General features: G+C 55.5%; 8 protein-coding genes across 8 annotated transcripts; 3 read left to right on the top strand and 5 right to left on the bottom strand.

The window, feature by feature from the left end:
- Window positions 1-62: 62 nt before the first annotated feature.
- Window positions 63-2,168, top strand: IWZ02DRAFT_148531 (Rft protein-domain-containing protein). The gene is made up of 4 exons (XM_066761884.1): window positions 63-814; window positions 868-1,549; window positions 1,601-1,761; window positions 1,811-2,168. The coding sequence occupies exons 1-4, from the start codon at window positions 171-173 to the stop codon at window positions 1,896-1,898; spliced, it is 1,575 nt and encodes a 524-aa protein (XP_066618032.1). The 5' UTR covers window positions 63-170; the 3' UTR covers window positions 1,899-2,168.
- Window positions 2,169-2,500: 332 nt separating this feature from the next.
- Window positions 2,501-4,124, top strand: IWZ02DRAFT_386711 (FtsJ-like methyltransferase-domain-containing protein; the record flags this gene model as incomplete). The annotated part of the gene is made up of 5 exons (XM_066765488.1): window positions 2,501-2,818; window positions 2,901-3,158; window positions 3,198-3,584; window positions 3,711-3,872; window positions 4,029-4,124. 5 exons carry the CDS (start codon window positions 2,501-2,503, stop codon window positions 4,122-4,124), a joined length of 1,221 nt encoding a protein of 406 aa, XP_066618031.1.
- Window positions 4,125-5,571: 1,447 nt separating this feature from the next.
- On the bottom strand, window positions 5,572-10,011 carry IWZ02DRAFT_503162 (uncharacterized protein; the record flags this gene model as incomplete). Its single annotated transcript, XM_066770324.1, has 3 exons — window positions 8,479-10,011; window positions 5,835-8,424; window positions 5,572-5,759 (listed from the first exon to the last, which is right to left on the bottom strand). The coding sequence occupies exons 1-3, from the start codon at window positions 9,676-9,678 to the stop codon at window positions 5,572-5,574; spliced, it is 3,978 nt and encodes a 1,325-aa protein (XP_066618030.1). The 5' UTR covers window positions 9,679-10,011.
- A 1,305-nt stretch (window positions 10,012-11,316) lies between these two features.
- On the bottom strand, window positions 11,317-12,283 carry IWZ02DRAFT_148507 (uncharacterized protein). The gene has a single exon (XM_066761883.1). It carries the CDS (start codon window positions 11,978-11,980, stop codon window positions 11,477-11,479), a length of 504 nt encoding a protein of 167 aa, XP_066618029.1. The 5' UTR covers window positions 11,981-12,283; the 3' UTR covers window positions 11,317-11,476.
- Window position 12,284: 1 nt separating this feature from the next.
- On the bottom strand, window positions 12,285-14,619 carry IWZ02DRAFT_148488 (uncharacterized protein). The gene is made up of 4 exons (XM_066761882.1): window positions 14,228-14,619; window positions 13,941-14,180; window positions 13,293-13,886; window positions 12,285-13,239 (listed from the first exon to the last, which is right to left on the bottom strand). The coding sequence occupies exons 1-4, from the start codon at window positions 14,393-14,395 to the stop codon at window positions 12,745-12,747; spliced, it is 1,497 nt and encodes a 498-aa protein (XP_066618028.1). The 5' UTR covers window positions 14,396-14,619; the 3' UTR covers window positions 12,285-12,744.
- On the bottom strand, window positions 14,619-15,853 carry IWZ02DRAFT_464999 (ubiquinone biosynthesis protein COQ9, mitochondrial precursor). The gene is made up of 2 exons (XM_066768434.1): window positions 15,243-15,853; window positions 14,619-15,176 (listed from the first exon to the last, which is right to left on the bottom strand). Exons 1-2 carry the CDS (start codon window positions 15,684-15,686, stop codon window positions 14,844-14,846), a joined length of 777 nt encoding a protein of 258 aa, XP_066618027.1. The 5' UTR covers window positions 15,687-15,853; the 3' UTR covers window positions 14,619-14,843.
- IWZ02DRAFT_464997 (uncharacterized protein) lies at window positions 15,814-17,170 on the bottom strand. Its single transcript, XM_066768433.1, has one exon. It carries the CDS (start codon window positions 17,111-17,113, stop codon window positions 15,884-15,886), a length of 1,230 nt encoding a protein of 409 aa, XP_066618026.1. The 5' UTR covers window positions 17,114-17,170; the 3' UTR covers window positions 15,814-15,883.
- Window positions 17,171-17,294: 124 nt separating this feature from the next.
- On the top strand, window positions 17,295-19,385 carry IWZ02DRAFT_148402 (WD repeat-containing protein). Its single transcript, XM_066761881.1, has 4 exons — window positions 17,295-17,592; window positions 17,640-17,959; window positions 18,007-18,829; window positions 18,886-19,385. Exons 1-4 carry the CDS (start codon window positions 17,390-17,392, stop codon window positions 19,103-19,105), a joined length of 1,566 nt encoding a protein of 521 aa, XP_066618025.1. The 5' UTR covers window positions 17,295-17,389; the 3' UTR covers window positions 19,106-19,385.
- The last annotated feature ends 1,265 nt before the right edge of the window (window positions 19,386-20,650 follow it).

The following is a 20,650-nucleotide window of genomic DNA, read 5'->3' as shown; positions in this document are numbered from 1 at the left end:
CGTGCACGGGCCGCTGGCAACAACCTGGCCACAGCGGAACCATCTGCTCACCACCACTTTCCACACTACAAAGCCATCCCAATTGAGTGATTGCATTCATTCGATTCTGAGTGCAGACTGATGGAGTCACTTGAACGGTAGCGACCCACATCTTCGACCGTCATCCGGCCATGTCCTCCGTGCTCTCTGCCTCGGCGAAAGGGGCAACCTTTCTGATCCTCCTTCAGGTTGGGTCTCGATTCCTTACCTTTGCTGTCAACCAAGTCTTGCTGCGCTATCTATCACCGGAGCTGCTTGGTATATCTGCTCAGCTAGAGCTCTTCAACATTTCCGTTGTCTACTTTTCTCGCGAAAGTCTGAGAGTTGCCCTGCAGAGACAAGCAACCGGGATCCAGACCGTCATCAACCTGTCTTACCTGGCCATTCTGCTTGGATTGCCGCTTGCACATATCCTGGCGTGGGCGTGGCTTCGAGCCCAAGTTCCAGATGTGGCCTACTTTCGGCAGTCCTTGTGGATATACGCCTATGCAACCATCATTGAGCTGTTTACGGAGCCAGCCTTTACATCAACGCAGCAGCTCCTCTTGTACAAAGTCAGAGCTTCTGCAGAAAGTACAGGAACCATTCTCAGATGCTTTGCGACTTGTGCTTTTGCCATTTGGGCTAGTAGGACTGGCTGTGACCCTGGAGCATCGCCATTCGCCGTCGGCCAGCTTGCTTATGCGGTTGCTTTGCTCGCAACCTATCTGATCAAAGTAATTCCAGTGGCCAAGAAAGAGAAGTTTTCCCTGCTGCCCAAGTTCCCAGAAAAGAGGTAAGTCGCATAATGACTTTCCACTTGGAGGAATGTGCCTGACAAGACTACAGCAACTCAGATGAACTACCGCTTCTAAAACTCAGTCTCAGCCTGTTTGTGCAATCGAGCATCAAATATATCCTCACCCAAGGAGATGCCATTCTCATCACTTCATGGGCGACTCTCCGTGACCAGGGTGCCTACGCCCTCGCATCCAACTACGGCGGCCTCATCGCTCGCATGCTATTCCAGCCCATTGAAGAGGCAAGCAGAAACCTCTTCTCCAAGCTTTGCGCAGTACAGCCTTCAACCCAGAAGCCGACAAAGGAGGGAGTGAGGCAAGCAAAGCAGACGCTGGAGACAATTCTCCACCTCTACAACCTCATTTCTCTTGCCGCCTGCGGGCTGGGCCCGACTCTGGCGCCTTTGTTGCTCAAGTTTGTGGCTGGGTCCAAGTGGGCTGAGACTGGGGCCGGAGAAACGCTTGCAACTTATTGTTACTACATTCCGTTGCTGGCCCTCAATGGTGTCACTGAAGCATTCATCGCCTCGGTTGCCAGCAACGCGGAGCTCGGTGCGCAGTCACTTTACATGGGTTTCTTCTTTGCAGGCTTCGCGGGCTCGGCATATCTGTTTCTGCAGGTTTTGAGAATGGGAGCCCAGGGTCTGGTGTATGCAAACTGCGTCAACATGGCGTTGCGCATTGTGTGGGGCTTGAGCTTTATCAAAAAGTATTTTGGTCGCAATGGTGAAGTGAGTTGCCTGCTAGTCAAATCTTTTCGGGCTCTGCTAACTCAGGGCCAGGATTTTGATTTCCTCGCTACACTGCCAAAAGGATTGAGCATCGCAGCGGCCGTTTCGGCATCACCTGTGCTCAAGATGACGAATGGCTTGTTTCCTCAGTACGGTGTTCTTGGAGAAGTCGTGCCAGCGGGTGGTGTGGCAGGTGTGTTTGGATTAGGACTGTGAGTTGTGAGACGCATTGATGAGAGGACAGAGCTGACGTTTTGACAGTCTTTTTCTGGAGCGAGACTATTTGGTACAATGCTACCACATGCTACGAGCAAAGCGGGAAGCCCAGCCAGACAAGAAGGAAAAGTAGAGATGTGTACGACAAGAAACTAGTCAGCGTGTCGTGTTTGCAAAAACAAGCCGTGAAAAGACCTACCGATGCACCAAAGACCTACCTTATATTGTGCGGATCCAAAGGGGTTATCTCGGCAAGACGGCAGCAAGATTGAACGTCGCAAAAGTTTCGGTCGCTTTCGCGGATTCCGCGCGCGGCGTCGAGATTGTTCGAGAGAAGAAAGAGCCCGCAGAATTCCACGACCATCACCGAGGGCCGCCGCAAGTCTAATCGAGCAGCCAACCAGCCAGCCAGCCAACCAGCCAACCAACCAACCAACCAACCAACCTTGCAGAGTCGCTGGACGTCCTGCTTGACAACTGGTTGCGAGGGGCGCCATGCAATGCTGACACACGTGTGGAAAACTTATCATGGCAAGCTTCTTTTTGGCATCTCAGTGTACATGTATGCTTCGCATGGCATCACCTGCATGATCCCCGCAGGGGGTGTGGGGGTTCAATGTCTCTGTGGCGGTGCACCAGCCACAGCTCGCACCCCGGCAAGAAAGTTTAACCATGTCGACGACCTTCTGCGCGCTACACGCTCCCATGTACCCAAGATACCTTCCACCTCCGACCATGCTGTCCCTCCGCCTCATCCGCCAGCTGATTGACAGCACCCTCCTCGACCGTCCCATTGTCGTCTCGCAATGCTGTCGACACGGCCCTAATCGCTTACCTCCGCGCCCTCAAACCCGCTTCTTCGCATCTTCCTCGCCAGCCCGTCCAGTCTCTCCTCCGCAGGCGCCGTGCGCAACTCCGCTTTCGAAACACCATGTCCGGCACAAGTCGACCAAGTCGTCGTCGGCCTGGAAGTCACGCCAAGGCCGCGACTCGTTTACGCGCGAGGCCAAAGTCCAAGGACTGAAGAGCCGGGCGGCGTTCAAACTGCTCGAGGTGCGCATTGAAACCACCACCACCACCACCACCACCACACTCAATCGAATTCCTGCTAACTCTCCCTCCTCCCACTCCCCAGATCAATGAAAAATATCGCATATTCCGGCGGCGCTACACCGTCGTCGATCTGGGCTACGCGCCCGGCAGCTGGTCGCAAGTCGCCATCTCGTGCACGGCGCCGGGCGGGCGCGTCATCGGCATCGACGTGATCCCGGCGCAGCCGCCGCGCGGCGTGTCGACGATCCAGGGCAATTTCTTGAGCCCCGCCGTGCAGGCCGAGGTGCGCGCGTACGTGCAGGACCCGGACCGCGGGCGCGCGGTCGAGCGACGGAGCTTGGTCAGAGGAGACAGTAGCGGTAGTAATGAGGGGGGCGAGGTTGGCGACGACGAGGGCGGCGCTACTGAGGAGGAGCTGCGGGAGGCGGAGAGGGGCTATGTGGATCGCGAGAGGAGGGCGCGGTTGATGGCGCGCGGCGAGGAGGATGAGGCCGCCGACGCACAGCAAAAACAGCAGCATGAAGCTGGAGAAGGGGAGGGAGGAGAGACGGCAAAGGCCAAGGCCAAAGCCAAAGCAGCGGCGGCGGCGGCGGCATCGCAAAAGGCGGCCGATAGGGCGGCCGGCCGCGTCGTCGACGTCGTGCTGAGTGACATGTGCGAGCCCTGGGAGCTGACGAGCGGGTTCCACAAGAAGAGCGTAACTGAGCCGTACTTCAGGATGATGAACACGAGCGGGATCCCGTTCCGCGACCACGCGGGGAGCATGGTGCGTATTTACATTTACATCCCCAATCGCCCACACCCCTTGTCCCCCTCTTCCCCCCCTCTTTCCCCCCCTCTCCCTCCCCCTCCCTCCTCCACCGACTGACACCAAACCCACGCACGCCACCAGGACCTCTGCAACGCCGCTCTAAACTTCGCCCACGACACCCTCCGCACCGGCGGCCACTTCATCTGCAAATTCTACCAAGGCGCCGAAGACAAGCTCCTCGAGAAAGCGCTGAAGCGGCTCTTCGGCCGCGTCCACCGCCTCAAACCCGAGGCGTCGCGCAATGTACGTTTGCCCCTAAACACTCCTCCCCCTTTGCTTAAAACCGGTCTGGATTGGGTTGGATTGGGTTCGGTGGGTTTGGGAAAATCGGGATTGCGGATTGCGGATTGCGATTGTAGCTGATGCTTCGCCTGCTCCGTGCGGGGACGTGCCTCACAGGAGTCGAATGAGGCGTATTTTGTTGCGCTGAGGCGCAAGGCGGCGCCGTCGAAGGCTGAGGTTTTTGGCATGGAGAGTGGTGGTGGGAGAGGGTAAAGGTGTAGGCAGGCAGGCAGGCAGGCAGACGGGTGAATGAAGGAGTTTTTGGTGTGGGGGAGTGTGGGTGCTGTTTGGCTGGTTGGATGGATGGATAGATAGTTGGTCGGTGGTGGAGCGAGGGAGTAGACAAACTCCCCCCAAATAGCTAGCTGGTTGGCTGGTTGGCTGGCTGAGAGCATGCATGCATGCATGAATGATGTGCTTTATTCTACCCTCTTTTCGCTTGCTTCACTCTGCCTTGCCGGGGCAGAAGACGTCAGTCACACTCTCACATCACATACCTTACGGTAGATCCTTGCCTTACCTTCCTACCTACCTACCGCGTGTACTGTACATATCCCACCGACAAGCAAGACAGCCATCACAAAGGGAGATGCAGATTAAACACAAGAAGGATCCCCTTTTTCATGCTCATCAGCGTGTCCCCGTTCCGTTTCATTCGTTTCGTAGGCAGGAGGTACGTATCCATGCATGCATGCATGCATGCATACATGCCATTTCATCCATAGATCTGCTCTGCACTGCTCTACTTTCCGCTGCTATTCCTGCTCTCTGCTCACGGACACTGACACTGACTGCCTGACCGACTGACTGACGTGACGACAACCGTCCTTCTTCCTTGCTTTCTTCCTGGGTATATGCTTGCGTATTTGCGCGCTCAACTCACTCTTCCACTCTCCCGTTCCCTTGATTCCCTTCGTCTCTCTCCTTTGCCCCCTGCATCGTACCGTAACGTATCGTACGTGAGTCTGATGATGATGATGATGATGATGCCAGAACCACCACGACCACCACAACGACTTCTTCTTCTGCCCGCTTTCTCGTCCTCTATCATGGCTTTCTGCTCTGCTCTGCCCTGCCCAGCTAGACCCAAATTGCTGCTGCTGCTGCTGCTCATGACGACGACGACGACGAACCAAACAAGACAGAACAACAGGCCCCCCCCCTTTTCAAAAAAAAAAAAAAAAAAAAAAAAAAAAAAAACAAGAAGACAAAAAAAGGACGAGCAGGCGCGTCAACAACACAACGCCAACGCGTAAAGAAGGGATATAAAGAGAGTGAAAGAGAAACAAAAAAGAAAGAAAAGAAAACAGAACAAAAAGATCCCCCACCCATCCCATCCCATCTCATCCGTCGTCCCTACCTTCCCATGAGAAAGGGATAAAGAGCCAAACCAAACCGAGAGCAGGTCCAACACCCCGTGAAGCCAACTAACCAAAAGAAAACCAAAACGACTGAATGGAAAAACATTGACCGAACCGAACAGACCGACCAACCAGACGACCCATGAACACGTGCCCAACGCCGCCCGCCCTATCCCAGTTTTCTGCACACCGATGGATGAATTACCAGTACAACAACAGCGATAGTAGTGATGGTGGTAGTGGTAGTGGTATTAGGTTAGTTAGGTCCGCAAACACAACAACAACACTGCTTGGCATTATTACAGGAGAACCCACTCGCTGCCCCTCTTGATGAACTTGTCCAGCATGAGCGCAATGTCGTTGAGCACGAAGCGGCACACGTAGAAGCCGAAGAACTCGGCCGCGTGCCGCGTGCTAAGCTCGAGCCCCACGTGCGTCGGCGAGCTGTGCTTGAGGCCCGGGTCTTCGACTTGGCGCGCGATTTGGTCTGCGAAACGGTTCTTGTAAGTTTTTCTGCTTGGTGAATGGGTGAAAGGAGTATTTCATAGACATCGAGACTTACCCAACACTTGGACCGCATCGCACAGCCGCGCCACGGCGCTCATGTAGTTGGCGTTTGGACCCGAGAAATCAGCGCCCGGGACTGCGCCGCCGGGCAGCTCCCGGCGCGCCGCGAAGCGGATGCTGGGCAGACTCGTCATGGGAAGCGTGCTCATGGTGAGCGAGTCCTTTTCGAGGCCGGCCCCGCCGCCGCTGATGCTGCCGACGCGGCTCGACGAGCTGGAAAAGTTGTTGGAGAGGTTCGCCCCCGAGTTCTTGCTGCGCAGCTTCTTCCAACTGCTGAGGTAGCGGCTGGAAGAGCCGAGTTTCGACGGCAGCTCTGACGCTGTGCTGCCGTCTGGGCTCATGACGCCGACGGTATTCGCGTCTTTGAACATATTGTTGACGCCGTTGGTGCCCACGTCTGAGCCAAGCTTCTTTATCAGGACGCTCTGCACTTGGTCAAAGACGAGTTCGAGATTCTGCATCCCCTCGAGAACAACGTCGGCGTCGTTTTGATCGATTCGATTCAACTTGGTCAAAGCAGCGGTAAGGTAGTCGCAGTTGGCGATTTTCTCTTCAATAGCTTTGATCTTGACGCCCTTGACGTTCCAAATGTCTCGCGGTATGAAGAGTTTGGTGCTGAGATAGCCTCCGCGCGGATGAATCAGCGTTTGGTAGAAGCATCTCATGAGCCAGAATGGCCGCAGGAGATAGGCGTCGGGACAAGGCTCAAGGGGTATGGGGGCATTTACGGCCATAGGGTTCGGTGATCCTGGACTGTATGCGCTGTGAATGTCTGCTTCGAATAAGTGCATTCCTCCAGTTGGAATGCCATCGAGGTTGAAGTTGGGAATACTGGGCGTAGCGGTAATTTGAGGATTGCTGGTCTTGCGATGAAAATTCGAAAATGTGGTGCTAAGGGGCGTTCCAACAGAGCCGTCGGAGCCATCAGGACTTGATACGGAGACCTGGCGGTTCCGCAAGCTAAGGGACGACTTGTTCTTCTTTAGTGGATGAGGGGCTTTTCGCGAGCCAAGTTCTGGCGTCGTCGCGTCGGTTGGAAGCGGGTTCAACGAGGGAGCGACAGATATTGATGGCATGGTCTCGGCAGGGCTCACAGCAGTCGAGCCGACAGTAGGCGCCTGCAGGTTGGGTTGTGATGCCGAAGCAGTTGGCTGTTTGAATGTGCTTGCGGGCAAAGTTGGTCCGCTAGCAGTTGGATTCGCCGTCTTCGGCAAAGCGGGTGCATCGTCAGTCTTGGCCTGGTTGGGCTGCGTCAAGGGTCCTTTGACGTCTTCTGGAATACTAGTCTCGATCTTGAGCTGTTTGGCATTTTGCCCCGACAACCGTCGACTCCTTACGCTCGATTGTGAATCTGACGCAGCATGCCATGGACCGGAGGGTACTGTCGATTTGCCGTCTGCCTCGCTCACAGACGGCAGGCCTTGTTGAGCCGGTGGAACAGCCGTCTTTTGCGATGAGGAACCGTCGTTTTCCGTGACCGTGGAGAGAGACGTTCCAGCAGTATTGCGAGCAGAAGAAATTGAACTGTGCCATGTGCTTCCGGAAAAGGTGCTCGAGTCGGACTGTCGCGGCAGGGACGATTTTGTTTGAAGGCCAAAATCAAAATCGTCCAGCAAGTAATCTCTCGTCATCTCCTCCAACATGCGCTCCTCGTCCTCCGCGTCATCGTCATCCATGCTGCCTTCGAAGCTGCCTTCCCGCACGTGTGATCGACGATTTTCCCTCATGCGATCTTTTGCTCGCTGCTTGGCATCTTCTACTGCCATTTCCCGTTCTGCTTCCCGCACGTGTTCTTTAGCCCGCTCCAGATTCCTTCGATGTGGCAAAATGGTGTCGGCATCTTCGTATTCGTCGTCGTAGGCAGCGTCGACGGCTGCGTCCAACGCCGCATCAAATTCGACCTCCGTTACCCCACTCCCATTACGCAAATGGCCCTTGGTTCGAGTGCCGGCGCGCATCGAACGCACCGAAGACGAACATGACGAGCCACCAGATTCGTCAATGGTATCCAGCCAAGACATCGACTCATTGCTAATACCACGCTGGTGTTGCTGGCTGTTGCTCTGGCTGTTGCCTTGGCTGTTGGATCTACTCCTGACGGAACCTGGCGCGTTGTACTGAACAAATTGGTCATTCGGACCGTTGGGTGTGGCTGGACGGCGTGGGGACAGCGGGGGTGGCATGAAGCTTCGTTCCATCGGAGATTCAAGATTCCCCTTGAGCCGCGCTTGTCCGGTCTTGCCTGGAGGTGGCTGCAGGTGGAAACGGGGGGAGTCGGACTGCGGAATAGAGTTTTCAACGTCGCGAATGGCCGAGCTGATGATCGACTCCCTTGCGGGCCTCTTGCTAAAGTTTTGCTCCCGCGACGGTTTGTCGGCAGACTTGTCGTTGACGATGCGCGTTACAGTCGCCGTCTCAATCACTGCGGGATCCTCCTCGTGCTCTACGCTGTGATCAATCATGTGCTGTGCCTCGGCCAGGGACTCGCTGCTCATGGGCCGCGAAGGCAGAGCCTTTCCGCCGTTTTCACGCCAAGCAGGGTCGAGTTGCTTTAGTTCCTGAATGCGATTCGTGTATGTCATCCGCTGCGTGTCTCAGTCAGAAACATACTTTATCAAACCCCACCCAAACGGACTTACAATTGCCTCCAATTTCTTCCGGTCCTCCTCGCCGGTGCTTCGCCGCATAACTTGCGACAGCAACTTACAGGCGTCGGCGTATGCCTCCATTGCACCTTCGAAATTTTGAGCATTGTCGAGCAAGACGGCCGTGTTAGCCTTTTGCAGCGCCCGCGACAGCATCGTCTTCTTGTCCTTGTCGCCTCGGTCCCGGTTGCGCGAAGACCTCCTCCTGCGTTCGTCCTCTGACTTGTCGTTGCCTCCGACACTGTGTTCCCTTTGTTTGGTTCCAGGATGATCCTTGCGTTTGGTGGACACCTCTTTGGTTTGGTGGCTCGTTGAGCTGTCCAAGGCCGACGCGGCGCCCGCTCGCGATGGCGTCGACGAGTAGAGTTGAAAGTGTTTGTGACGTGAGGTTGTGCCTTCGCTGGTGAATGGCGATGCGAGACCTGGTTGTGCCGGCTTGCGGGGAGACGATGCGGCGGCGCCAACAATGGGCCTGGTGGAAAAGTAGTCGGGGCCGGAGTTGAAGGCAGTGGGAGTGCGATTGCCGTTTGCCGTTGTCGAGTCGGTGAAGTGGTTGTCGACGTCGTCGTCGTCGTCGTTGTTGTTGTTGTTATTATTATTGTTGTTGGACGAGGTCAAGGGAGGCGAGGTCGACTCGAACGCGGTGGGCGACAGAAGCGGCAGCGCAGGCGGCGGGTCTGGAGCAGGTATGACGGGCGGAGGAGAATAAGGTCTCTTGCTGCGCGAATTCAAGTCTGGAGGCGACTTTCTCTTGGGGGACGACTGGATGGCGGAGCCATGGAAAGGGTTCAGGCCAAGACTGAGTCGTCGTTGGGTAGTGGAGAAGCTGCCCTGACGCAGGTCTCGGACAATCGAGGCCCTGCTCGAGGTGGACGACTCGGACCAGCGATTGACGTTGCCAATGCCCTCGACGATTTCGCCGACGTGGGAGAGGGTGGAGCTGCGGCGGTGAGCCGAGAGGCGCTTGCGGGAGCGCAGCTTGCGGGCTTGGTTTGGCGACGAGTCGGGGTCCAGATAGGGGTCGGCGGCGGCGGGGTGGTGTGGGGGAAGAGGCGGCGAGGCGTCGTGCACGAGGGAGGCGGCCGAGGCAGCACGCTTGACGGTGACGATGGACGAGGTCAGGGAGGTGTCCTTGGAGTGGGAGGCCTTGCGATGGTGGTGGTGGTGGTGGTGGTGGTGGGAGGTGCTATGCATGGTCCTAAGGTCGTCGGGCGGTCTGAAACCGTAGTTTGGTCGCGGCTAGTTCATGCATGCGAAGCGGAGATTGGTGCGGTGGCTAGTTGGGCGCACGAAGAGCAGTGGTTCGAGGGCCGAGGGGCAGCTGGGCGTCGAAAAAAGGGGACCGAAACGCGACGAGATATGTTGTGGAATGGGGCCCAGTCGTCGCTCTTTGGCTGGGTGTACCCCTGGTTGGCACAGCACAGCACAGCACAGCACAGGGGCCGCGTGTGAGGCTGCTGCCAATTGGCGGAACGATGAGCGCGTCGAGCAGAAGCTGCGATGCACAAGACGAAACGACAATGACGAGCAGAGGGCGGAGATGAGTTATGTTGCAGATGGAGCAGGGCGCAGGGTGCAGGCGAGGGTCCCTCTCGAGAAGAGCGGAGAGGAGAGGAGAGGAGAGGAGAGGAGAGGAGAGTAGACGGAGAGGTCGAAGGCTCCGACGGGGCGACGCAGAGGGCAGCGAGCGCGTGCCAGCCAGCCAGCCAGCCAGCCAGCGGTTGACCTGAGGGTGATGTGTCGAGGTGAGGTGAGGCGAGGCGGGCACGAATGCACAGTTAAGAGTGGGTGAGGGTGGGATGGAATCATTCAATTCTCTCAAGGTCCACCGGATGGGATGCAGCGGCTAGGTATGTAAGCTCCTGTCGAGCATATCGGCTTCATCGCAAACACTGACGACGCCAGGCAGAGGGGCTAGCGCACGTCGGCCCGCTCTTCTTGCAGATGGACATTACGCCGTGTGCACTTGTATACAGGTACCATGGTGGTGAAGAGGGACTGTCCAGCCAGTGCATCTTCCAGTCTCGTCTGTGCCACCCATGCAACCTGGGGTTCTCGTCCTTCGTAGACCTGCCCCGACCTCGGTGTCTCTCGCAAAAGTCACAACTCACTTTTTACGCTTGTCCCGCCCTCGTATCGCCCGAACCCAATCTCCATGTCTTAGCGCCACTGGACAGAACGAAAGCACGCATGGAAGCCTGAGGCAGCCATTCAGGCACGGGCGGCGGAAGAGGGAGCGAATGAGAGAAATGGACGGCGTGCAGAAAGGCGTGCAGAGTGCAGACAGCATGCACCTCTCTCAGGAACACACGACGCCCCACGTGGGAACCCTTGCCTTGCGTCAAACTCTACCGCAAGCTCGCCCGCCTCCCCGTCACCACTGCTCCCTCCCTCCCTCTCTCTCTCTCTCTCTCTCTCTCTCGCTCTCACCTCTCATCATGCATGTCAGTCGTCTCGGGTCGCGCGACGTCCCGCGCTCCGACCCCGACTAGCCCCAAACGCCCGCCCTTTCCCTTCCCGCCCGACAGGGAGCCACCGGCAGTCAGCCCAGTGAGCCCAACCCAGCCCAGCCCGTGACCGCCCATCACCATTATCGCGACTGTTGCCAATGGTAGGTAGGTAGGTAGGTAACACGGTATCGGCTTCGCATATCTTTCTCGCTGTACAGTACATTGCACACCGTTTTATGTAGCGATCGATGAAGATGCTGGCGGAGCGCCTCCCTCGCTTCTCCAGAGTCTTGGTGCATCGACGAAAACCACCACCTCACAAACACACACCTTTGGTTCCATCTCAAACACCACCACCACCACCACCACCACCACCATTCCTCCCTGCTACCCCCACACCACAGCACTCTGCAACGTAATCCTCCACTCATCGTGCATCCCCACACCGTCTTCAACACACACGCATCATCCATCCTCTATCCATCCATCCATCCATCCATCATCCACGCCTCCACGCCTCCACAAACGAATCCATCAACCCATCAACCCATCCATCCCTTGCTTATCCACCCCACCCACATCCCCCCAACCATGACCCATCCAACAGCCCCGACGCGACCCCGAAGAAAAATTCTGCACCCAAGAGAAGAAAGAATCTTCAGCGCCCTGCCCACCTTGCTTGTGCACCCGTACCGCACCGTCCCGCAGCGCATGTAGGAAAGCAGCCACCCACGCCATGCATGCCACCGCCCGCTGTGCTGTGCTGTTCTGTGCTGTGCGAGCAAGCAAGCAAGCAAGCAAGCCAAGGCAGCGCCATATGTACGTACGCCACGCCACGCCACGCCATGCCACCACCACCACCACGAGCGGGCTGCTGTTACTGTGTGCGTGCGTGCGTGCGTGATGACTGTGCTTGCTGTCCTCAATTGGTCACTGTCTTGCGTGAGGTGCGGTAGGTGTGTAGTCGTCTGGTCTTCACGAGCGCATCGTGTCGACGGTGGGAGCCAAAAAAAAAAAGGAAAAAAAAAAAAAAAAAAGTGTTGCATTGTTGTACAGTAGCTACATGTACGTTACTGTACCTCAGGAAGCGCAGAGGAGCTACTGTGGGTGGTCGGTCAGTCACCTATCCCCTTGCAGAATCTGCACGTCTGTCTCTCCTTACAGGGCGCCGGTCGTTTCTCGGCTTTGTTCTTCATGATGCTCTGGACGTGTTGGTGGTACAGTGTGTACGTGCAAATGTCGAGTGTGGGTGTCGCTCCTTGCGCAATGGAGAGAGAGTGTGTATGGGTAGACGAGTAGGCAGATGAGCAAGCCTGCAGAGAGCTGTGCCGCAAAGAAATACCCGGAACACATGCAGAGGGCGTCTAGTAGCGCGCGACCAACAGGCAATCAGGTGCTGTGTACGTCGCAGAGCGAGCTACCTAAATACAGACATAGTCATGCATGCCTGTATGTTTGTATATTCGTCCGTCTCTCTGTCCGTCTCTCATCCATCTTTCCATCGCGCGTGAGGAAAGCTCTAGTAGAGGAGAGGGAGAAGAGCCCAATCTACCTCGAAGCATTCGCTGTCGTCGTCATCTACGTCGTTGACAAGGAAGGAAGAAGAAATGCAAATGTAAGACGCCTGATATGCATCATCCAGAGCCCCTCGTGTCTGCTTTTCTTCCTGTTCTCCGACCAGCATCCATGCAACCACCCTGATATCTCGTCTATTTCAATATCACCACTCCTTCGGACGAAGCCTGGCCCCGTGAAGCAAGCAAGAAACGACCAACAACGACACCTACCACTGCTGTTCTCCCCGCTGCATTCACAAATCAGCCATCATGTCTTCATCCTCGTCATGAGCCTCCCAGCTCACATCCATCGTGTCGCCGCCGAGGCCCGGGTCCGCGCCCTCCTTGTTCTTGGCCCGCTTCTTGACGTGGTCGACGTAGTCGCGCATCACCGTCAGCCGGTGTGTCGCCGCCTTGATGTGGTCGGCCAGCTCCTGCGTCTTCTTTGCCTGCGCCATGAGCTCCGCCAGCTGCTGCTCCTCCGCCTGCGTCGCCGGCATGTTGCAGTGATTTGCGTCATGAAAGCGGAGGATTTTGGTCGTCGCGTCGGCTGAAGGTTGCTCGATGGCGGCATTGAGGAAGCCTTCGTCGATGAGGGCTTGCAGGTACTGCTCAACGGCTTGCGGGCTCTTGTTGATCCAGGTGGCGACGTTTGCGAGCGGAGCTGCGGCGTAAGTCTTTTGAAGGTTCTTCACAAAGACTTTGGATTGGTGTGCTTGCAGCTCCCGTACCAGGCCCTTGTTTCCATCCTAGCTCAACAGTCAGCCAGGACGTTGAAACTCAATGGCGATACTTGACTTACCTCTTGCCAGATGGAAGCCCCCGTGTCAATCTCTGCGTGCAACTTGGCAGCATCTCCGGAATTGAAGACCTCCACAAGCGCGTCATACGCCCTTGATGCGGCCTTGATGCTTCGCAGCGCGATCGAGTTTGCTCCCTTTAATGACGAAGTATTTTCGACGAGGCAGCTGACCAGCACCCACTTCCGATATGCCTCGGCCATCAATCCAGTTGCAACATTCTGTGCTGGCGTCGTGAGAATATACTCCAGAAATAGCTGCGCCTGTCCCCACTGCCGCAGAGCCAGATATGTGTTGGCACCCAGGAGAAAGTACTCTTGGACATCTGAAGAGGAGACCTTGGCCGACAGGCCGGACGCGGTAGTAATGTAGCCGGCGCTCGTAAAGTGGTCCGCACAAGGCAGGGTGAATTCGCCGCCTTTGACTGGGGTTGAAGGGAAGCTGTGGATGTACTGTTCTAGAACTGGCAGAGCTTCGAAGTGTGCCCTGACCATGTGGCAGAGGCGGAGGTAGAGGAGATGGGTCGATGTGAAGGTGCCAAGGGTAGGATCCATGCGCGTCATGGCGTTGCGAATGGGGACCAAGGCCACTGCCGGCTTGAGAGCGCCCGTCAGTTGAGACACGACCTCGTCTCGAGAGGCCAGACTTACTTGGCTTACTGCGCGAGCAATGTTGTTCAAGAGCTCGATTACGTTCCGCCATGTCTTTCCGACGTATCGAATTTGCATCGGGTCAAAGGAGTAGAGAAATATTGCTAGCTTTGAGAAGAGCTCGCCGCCAGGTTTAATGTTGTCGGGCATTGGACCATCCTTGCGTTGATCCATAAGCGCGGAGATCTGACTGTACAAGACATAGAGGTAGGGTATCGTGTTCACGGAAGGGTCGAGGATCTGATAGAGCGTGAGCTTCAGTGTGTCTCGATTCCAGCAAAACTTACGTCCAGCAGCTTCTCATCGCCTAGGGCTCCAGCTACCCAAAAGTATGGATTGATGCCATCGAGCGTTTGAATGTAGCTGCGGATCGCTTGGTCGTATTCGCTGGGAGAAAGTTGCTCGAGGCTAGCTCCGGCAGGTGGAAAGTTGAAGAGCGCGGTCGGATCAGCCATGAGGGTGGTTGCGGCTGATGGCCGTGATGAGGCGCGAGGTGATGGTGGTCAGGTAGAGGTGGGCGGCGTCGCTCTGCGGCGGTTGAGCCGCTACCGCAAATTGAGCGCGCTCAGCACAAGCGTCTGAGACAGAGGCAAGGTGTTGGGTGTGCAGGCGCAACAGGTTCGCAAAGAGTCCGGTCAAGAAATTGAAGAGGCAGCAAGGCACGTCGTTCAAGGATGATTGGAGTGGGTGAGACGGCAGCTTGATGATGATGCTTCCCCAGATTTCCCGTGCTCGGTGATGCGGTCGGCTTTGTGATTCGCCGACATTGACGTGCGCAACCGCCGCTGCGGCTTTGCTTGCCACAGGCACTCTCTGGACCTGAACTATGATATTTAAATCGAGCTCCACGGCTGTCGAATTTTTAAAATTTTATGACATAACCGTCACGACCATACTCAACTCTCATATCCGCATGCCCTTGCTCCTCAGCATATTCACAATCGAATGGCCCGTGTAGTCCAGCCATTGCGACACGGCGCTGGTTGTTGTGCCCATAGCCCTCAAATCCTCAAGCCGTGAATCCAAGAAGCTTTCCGTATCTTTGAAGTTTTTCGACTGGTCCTGGGTCATAAAGACCTCGGCTGCCGCGTAGATTGTAGACAGCGTTGCTCTCTTGGTGTACCAACTGCTATCGACGCTGCCGTCTCCTGCCAGAAACCATATCTCGTCTGCCAGCTTCGCGAGCTCAGCAAGGGACGCGGGGACGTAGGAGGGTTGTGCCATGATCGCCAAGGCCTAGGGAAGCATTTATCGTGAGCTTGCAGTCCGTCACGCCACCACCCACGGCCATGTTATTCTCACCTCCTGCCAACGATGTATGATGGGCGAGTTTGCGCGCAATCTCTCCAGAGTCAACACGCGAACTTTGGCCCCAACTCCCATTCTTTTGCCCTCCTTGTTCACATCTTCGGCGAACTGCACCGTGTCGCGAAGGGCCAGTCGCCTCACGGCAAGGTGGTATTGGATCAAGTCAAAGGCCCCACGGGGGAACAGGTTGACGGATGCTTCCACGTAGCCTGCATCGCGAGCGCCGAGCTGCAAGGCGAGGTTCGTGAAGCCATGCTTTGGAACGTGTGCTAGCGCTGAGGAGAGGATTGCGGATTCCACCGGGGGATATGATGGCGACTGGGCGTGATCGTACGAGTGGTAAAGCGCGCGCCGCGCAGCAGTGGTGCTGGCTATGGGTCGGTGGAGCTTTTGAAGCTGACCCAATCCGGGGCGGATGCAGCGCGTTGGAGAAGCCATGACGGGGTTTTGATGGAGATGGAGCTTTGGCGATGAGCGCCGGGCGGCTGATCTTCAAGCGCAAGCCAGCTCCTCAAATCTGACTGGCTGACGGGCAAAGCATTTCACCTTTCGTTTCTCATTCAGCTTTTGCGGAAAAGTCGTGAGAGCAGTTTCACATTCTCAGCATCTGACATTTGCTATCTGGGTATTCATCTCTAAATTACATCCCCGATCCCAGGGATACCGAATCTCTCAGATCGAGCCGCTTGGATGGACTCATAGTCAAGCCTCTCCCGCATGTACTTGCCCCATTCGACCAACTTCTCTCTGCCAAGGTCGAAGCGGTCGAGGTCTCTCATTTCGTTTCGAAAAATCCTGCCTGGCTGCAACACTGGTATTTTTCTGGCCGTGTAGACAATGGAGCGGATCATTTCAAATGTCGCCTTGTCGAACCGGATACCTCCGTGCTGCATCTCCTTCAAGATCTCATCGATTCCTTGAAAGTCGGCAAAGATAAGCCAGGTTACTGCTATGAGCTCGTTGTACAGTTCTGTGCTCACAGCCAGAGCAAATGACTCGCGACCAAGGCTCTTGACCGTTGGCAGTAGCGACATAGGCAGAGTAGAAGTTGGAAAGTCGACGCGCAGCTGGCGCATGACGTGGAGGAGAAATGTTGGATAATTGGGGCCGATGATTTCCAGCTCGGAAATTTTTGCATCATCATTCTCGCTCTTCCACTTTGAATCATCCATTGCGCTCTCCAGCATCCCGGGTGCGTCCAAGTCTAATCGCCGTATAATGGAGAAGACTTCGCGGTCCAAAACATTCCAGAGTTCAATGTCGCTTTGCGATGCATTGAACATCGCCACCACGTGGGTGTACTGCGACTGCTGTTTCTCTCTCAAAAGAGCATATCGTGCTGACAATGGCGCTTCATCTTTCTCTTTCTTCTTCGGCTGCTCGGGTATCGTTTTGGTCATGCCCGGACCTTGAATATTACTTTGTGGGCCAAGAGCGTCGGCCAAGATCTCATCCAAGGTGCCTTTGCTCGAAAACTCAAAGTCTTTTTCGGCATCTTCAGCAGAATCTTTTGCTCTCGATGCGTATTCCTCAAAAAGCTTCTTAAATGCTTCTCTCTCGGTGGCTGTGACAGACGTGTCCGTTCTCTCGTGAAGGGCCTTTGGGCGATCTTTTTCGTCTTCGAAGGGAATTTCGAAATCAAATTCATCATCCAACGCAGTTGGTGTTTGGCGATTTCCATCGTCCTCGCGTATGACTCTGCCCAATTCATTTACGATCCTCAAATGTCGCTTTTGCATTCGCCATCGTGGAGGTGTGACCGGAGAATGGTGGTTGAGAATCGTGCGCGTGCGATAGAGGAAGGGACAGAGTGTCGAGTGAAGCGGAGCAAGAGCTCTTCGAGCAGCAGTTGCAGATGCCGCCATTGCAGATGTTGTACTTCGTTCGTGGTTTGCGAGGGACCGGGAGCTGTCGAAGTGCTGGGCTCCGTCTGGTTCGGACGGGAAGATTTCCAAACCCTGGTCGATGAACAGCCACTACCGAAGAAACACCGGCAGAAACGCGTGAGTTCGCGTCGACGCGTCTTCGGTGACGAATTGCATCTCACACTAACATCGCTTCGAGTCGCAAGTCGCCCTCAACTCATCTTGATCTTCTCTCGGTATCACCTCGTTATTGTTCGGACTAGATCCATATCTATCATGGCGCGCGGAGCCAAGCAGCAGCTTAACGAATATGAGCTGAAGCGACAGGAGCAAATCGCAAAGAACCAAGAACTTTTGCGCAGTCTAGCGCTCGACGCCCAGCAAGCAGGTCTTGCTCCATCGGCGCCGAAGCCGCGCAGCTCGACGCCTGCCAAAAGAAAGGCGCCCGTAAAAAAGGAAAGGGAGGAGGTTGTCCCTCGGTATGCGACAGTCACACCTGGGCGCGGCTCGCATTAACGTTTCACAGGAGAACGTCTTCCAGGCTTCGTGGTATTGTAGCAGACAGCGAGGTTGCAAAGAGAAAGGCCGAAGAAGAGTACCAAGCGATTCAAGATGCTGAGAGGGCAAAGCGGCAGCGCGTCAGCGATGACTTGAATCTCAGCGATGTCGTCGTCGCAGGGCAGCACTGGGATCAAAGCGGAAACTTTTTGAAAGGTGTTGGCCCTGCAAAGCCATACGAGAGAACATTTACAGCAGAAAACGTCAAAGATACCACGGATAAGGAATTGCGCGCGTTGCGTGAGAAGATGAGTGGCCTTCAGCTCTGGGAGGGATTTGAGCCAAATCGTGAGTCCACCACTGAACCAGCAGAAAACGTGCTAATCCACCTTCAGAGATCAAAATCACCCCTGAAAGAATTTATGCCATGGAGTTTCACCCGACTGCTGACAAGGCCCTCATCTTTGCTGGAGACAAGATGGGCAACCTGGGACTGTTCGATGGCACTCAAAACGTCCCAGAAGTAAAGGCAGAAAAGGCAGAGGACGACGAGGATGACGACGAAGCTGAGCCGGCAATTACTACCTTCAAGATCCACACGCGGACGATATCTGCCATGCAATTCAGCCTTACAGAGTCTAGCTCCCTTTTCTCATCTTCGTACGACTCTACCATTCGCCGGCTGGACCTCAACAAAGGAGTGGCTGTCGAGGTCTACGGGCCGCAGGACAAGACTGAGGACGCTCCACTGTCTGGACTTGACGTCAACACACCAAACATGGTGTATTTCTCCACTCTGGATGGAGGTTTTGGAATGCATGACGTTAGGGCGCCACCTAAGAACACTGGCGGCACAGAAATCTTCCAGCTGTCGGACAAGAAGATTGGAGGCTTCAGTATGCATCCGATTCACACCCACTTCTTTGCAACCGCGTCGCTGGATCGTACGATGAAAGTTTGGGATCTCCGCAAAATCTCGGGCAAAGGAGACAACCGGACACCGGCCCTCCTAGGCGAACACGAGAGTAGATTGTCTGTCTCACATGCTGCCTTCAACTCTGCGGGCCAGGTGGCTACAGCCTCCTACGATGACACGGTCAAAGTGTACGACTTTAACGACTGCGCCTCGTGGAAGGCTGGCGCGAAGCTCACAGCAAACCAAATGGAACCTGCGACCATTGTTCCCCACAACAACCAGACTGGCAGATGGGTCACCATGTAGGTTGAAACACGTCCACTGCGTCGGAGCATTGTCGTTATTGACGCAATACCAGATTACGAGCCCAGTGGCAGATGAACCCGCAAGATGGCGTCCAGCGCTTCTGCATAGGGAACATGAATCGATTCGTGGATATTTACACCAGCAAGGGCGAGCAGCTGGCGCAGCTCGGTGGCGATGGCATCACGGCGGTACCGGCAGTAGCACGATTCCATCCAACAATGGACTGTATAGCCGCCGGAACTGCCAGCGGCAAGCTTTGCTTTTGGCAATAAGGCTTGCTTTGGGGATGTTGAAAGAAGGTGCAAGTGGCCGGCGTTTGGTTCATTGGCTGACAAATTCTGCCTGGTCGGTAACATTGGGTGAATTATTGATGCGTCATGTACAGTCTGAGTTGGCATCACCTCCTGCTGAGGAATCTCCTCTCTTTGAAGGTCCGAAGGTGAGGCTTTCTCCTTTGTTGCTTGAGCTCATGCGTGTAAAAGGCGGCTTTACCAACAGAACGGACGAGGCGCTAACAGCAGTCGACAATACGAGACCTGACTTGGGGCAGCCATAGCCCGCGAGACATTCGCAAGAGGAAGGTGCTTATACCAGTTTAAGGTACCTCTTTTTTTAAAGTTGCCTTTTGTGAAACTGATGACGATTCGTTTTGGCGGCTTTATTCAGCCTGAATTGACAAAGTCCAGGTCGCTTTCGCTCGACGTCCAGCATTGAACGACAATTGGTCCACTCTCGCACTGTGGTTCGATAGGCTTCAACCAAACGGGCTCAAAAACTTGCTCCCTTTTGTTTCTCATGGTTACGTGCCAGCATCATCATAAGAAAGAGCGTTCGAATTGTCAAAGATGGTGGTAACGCTGACTAGCGACTCGGCTCCGCCTGCACATCATCATTTGCGGCTCGATCGGCCTCCAACCTTAAAGACCCCAAGCCTTGTTGATTCCCATACCTGGTAATTTGGAAGCCGGAGCGCTGACTCGGACAAAGGCGAGATCCACTGGTGTTGAGCGCTTTATAGGCCGCAGGGATGAACCGGTGGTTTCCACCTCGTCCTCGACATTTCTGGAAGAGGTGTCCGACGAGGCCTGCTTTGACGAGCAAAAGACTCCGGTTTGAGGTCGAGGCACAGCATATGCTGCGTCGAAGGACAAGAATGTTGCTATCCGAAGCATTGGGAACTGACTCGTCAAAACGAATAGCATTCGAGGTCGGCGGGACCTGCAACCCTCGACGGTGGCACCCCTATTTTTGTCCAGATCAGCCAGCAGGCCGCGGTTAGATTCCATGCTGTTCTCTGGTATACCGGTAATAGCAGCCCAACGTTAGGAAAACTGGTCGCGCCAGGCACGTCTCGGCCGGATTATTTGGTGGACGAGACGAGACGGCCGCGATCATGCAGACTGGACAGCACCGCCTCTGATGTTCATCCAGCCCTGCAGGCAGTCATGGATTGCTGCTATATTTGACGTGCCCCAGCCACAATCTACGGCGAAAATCAACGGCCTTTCGTGGTTACGTCCGTCGGCGTACGGCAAGGCGAGCCCGTCGCCTTTTGTCGTTGACGACCGAAGTTCGGCTGCGTGACATCATGGGTTCGTTTGCCAGCTGCACGCTGTGCTGCTGCGGGCGCCAGGCCCGGGGAGGACCGAGGGACGCCACAGACATGACACGCCAGCCTCTCAAGCGCACCCAGCCGCTGCGCCGTGCGACGTGACGAAAGCTTCGACGCTTGGTTGTGTTACAACTTCGTCTCGGCAAGAGTTGAGAGAGCGGAGAAAAAAAGAAAACACGCAAGAGCCCACTCAGGAGGCAAGACC

This window comes from Phyllosticta citriasiana, assembly GCF_038021145.1.
Source record: "Phyllosticta citriasiana strain CBS 120426 chromosome Unknown IWZ02scaffold_20, whole genome shotgun sequence".
Classification (NCBI taxonomy): Eukaryota; Fungi; Ascomycota; class Dothideomycetes; order Botryosphaeriales; family Phyllostictaceae; genus Phyllosticta; species Phyllosticta citriasiana.
Note: the sequence above shows the minus strand (reverse complement) of the source record. Positions and strands in the feature narration are given on the sequence as shown.

Coding starts and splice junctions, on each gene's coding strand:
- IWZ02DRAFT_148402 (XM_066761881.1), top strand. CDS start 17,390: ATGGCGCGCGGAGCCAAGCAGCAGCTTAACGAATATGAGCTGAAGCGA. Junction 17,960..18,006: donor GGAGGGATTTGAGCCAAATC/GTGAGTCCACCA, acceptor ATCCACCTTCAG/AGATCAAAATCACCCCTGAA. Junction 18,830..18,885: donor ACTGGCAGATGGGTCACCAT/GTAGGTTGAAAC, acceptor ACGCAATACCAG/ATTACGAGCCCAGTGGCAGA.
- IWZ02DRAFT_464997 (XM_066768433.1), bottom strand. CDS start 17,113: ATGGCGGCATCTGCAACTGCTGCTCGAAGAGCTCTTGCTCCGCTTCAC.
- IWZ02DRAFT_148531 (XM_066761884.1), top strand. CDS start 171: ATGTCCTCCGTGCTCTCTGCCTCGGCGAAAGGGGCAACCTTTCTGATC. Junction 815..867: donor CCCAAGTTCCCAGAAAAGAG/GTAAGTCGCATA, acceptor ACAAGACTACAG/CAACTCAGATGAACTACCGC. Junction 1,550..1,600: donor ATTTTGGTCGCAATGGTGAA/GTGAGTTGCCTG, acceptor ACTCAGGGCCAG/GATTTTGATTTCCTCGCTAC.
- IWZ02DRAFT_148488 (XM_066761882.1), bottom strand. CDS start 14,395: ATGGCTGATCCGACCGCGCTCTTCAACTTTCCACCTGCCGGAGCTAGC. Junction 14,181..14,227: donor GCGATGAGAAGCTGCTGGAC/GTAAGTTTTGCT, acceptor ACGCTCTATCAG/ATCCTCGACCCTTCCGTGAA. Junction 13,887..13,940: donor TTGCTCGCGCAGTAAGCCAA/GTAAGTCTGGCC, acceptor GGCGCTCTCAAG/CCGGCAGTGGCCTTGGTCCC.
- IWZ02DRAFT_148507 (XM_066761883.1), bottom strand. CDS start 11,980: ATGCAACACTTTTTTTTTTTTTTTTTTCCTTTTTTTTTTTGGCTCCCA.
- IWZ02DRAFT_464999 (XM_066768434.1), bottom strand. CDS start 15,686: ATGGCTTCTCCAACGCGCTGCATCCGCCCCGGATTGGGTCAGCTTCAA. Junction 15,177..15,242: donor TCATACATCGTTGGCAGGAG/GTGAGAATAACA, acceptor ATGCTTCCCTAG/GCCTTGGCGATCATGGCACA.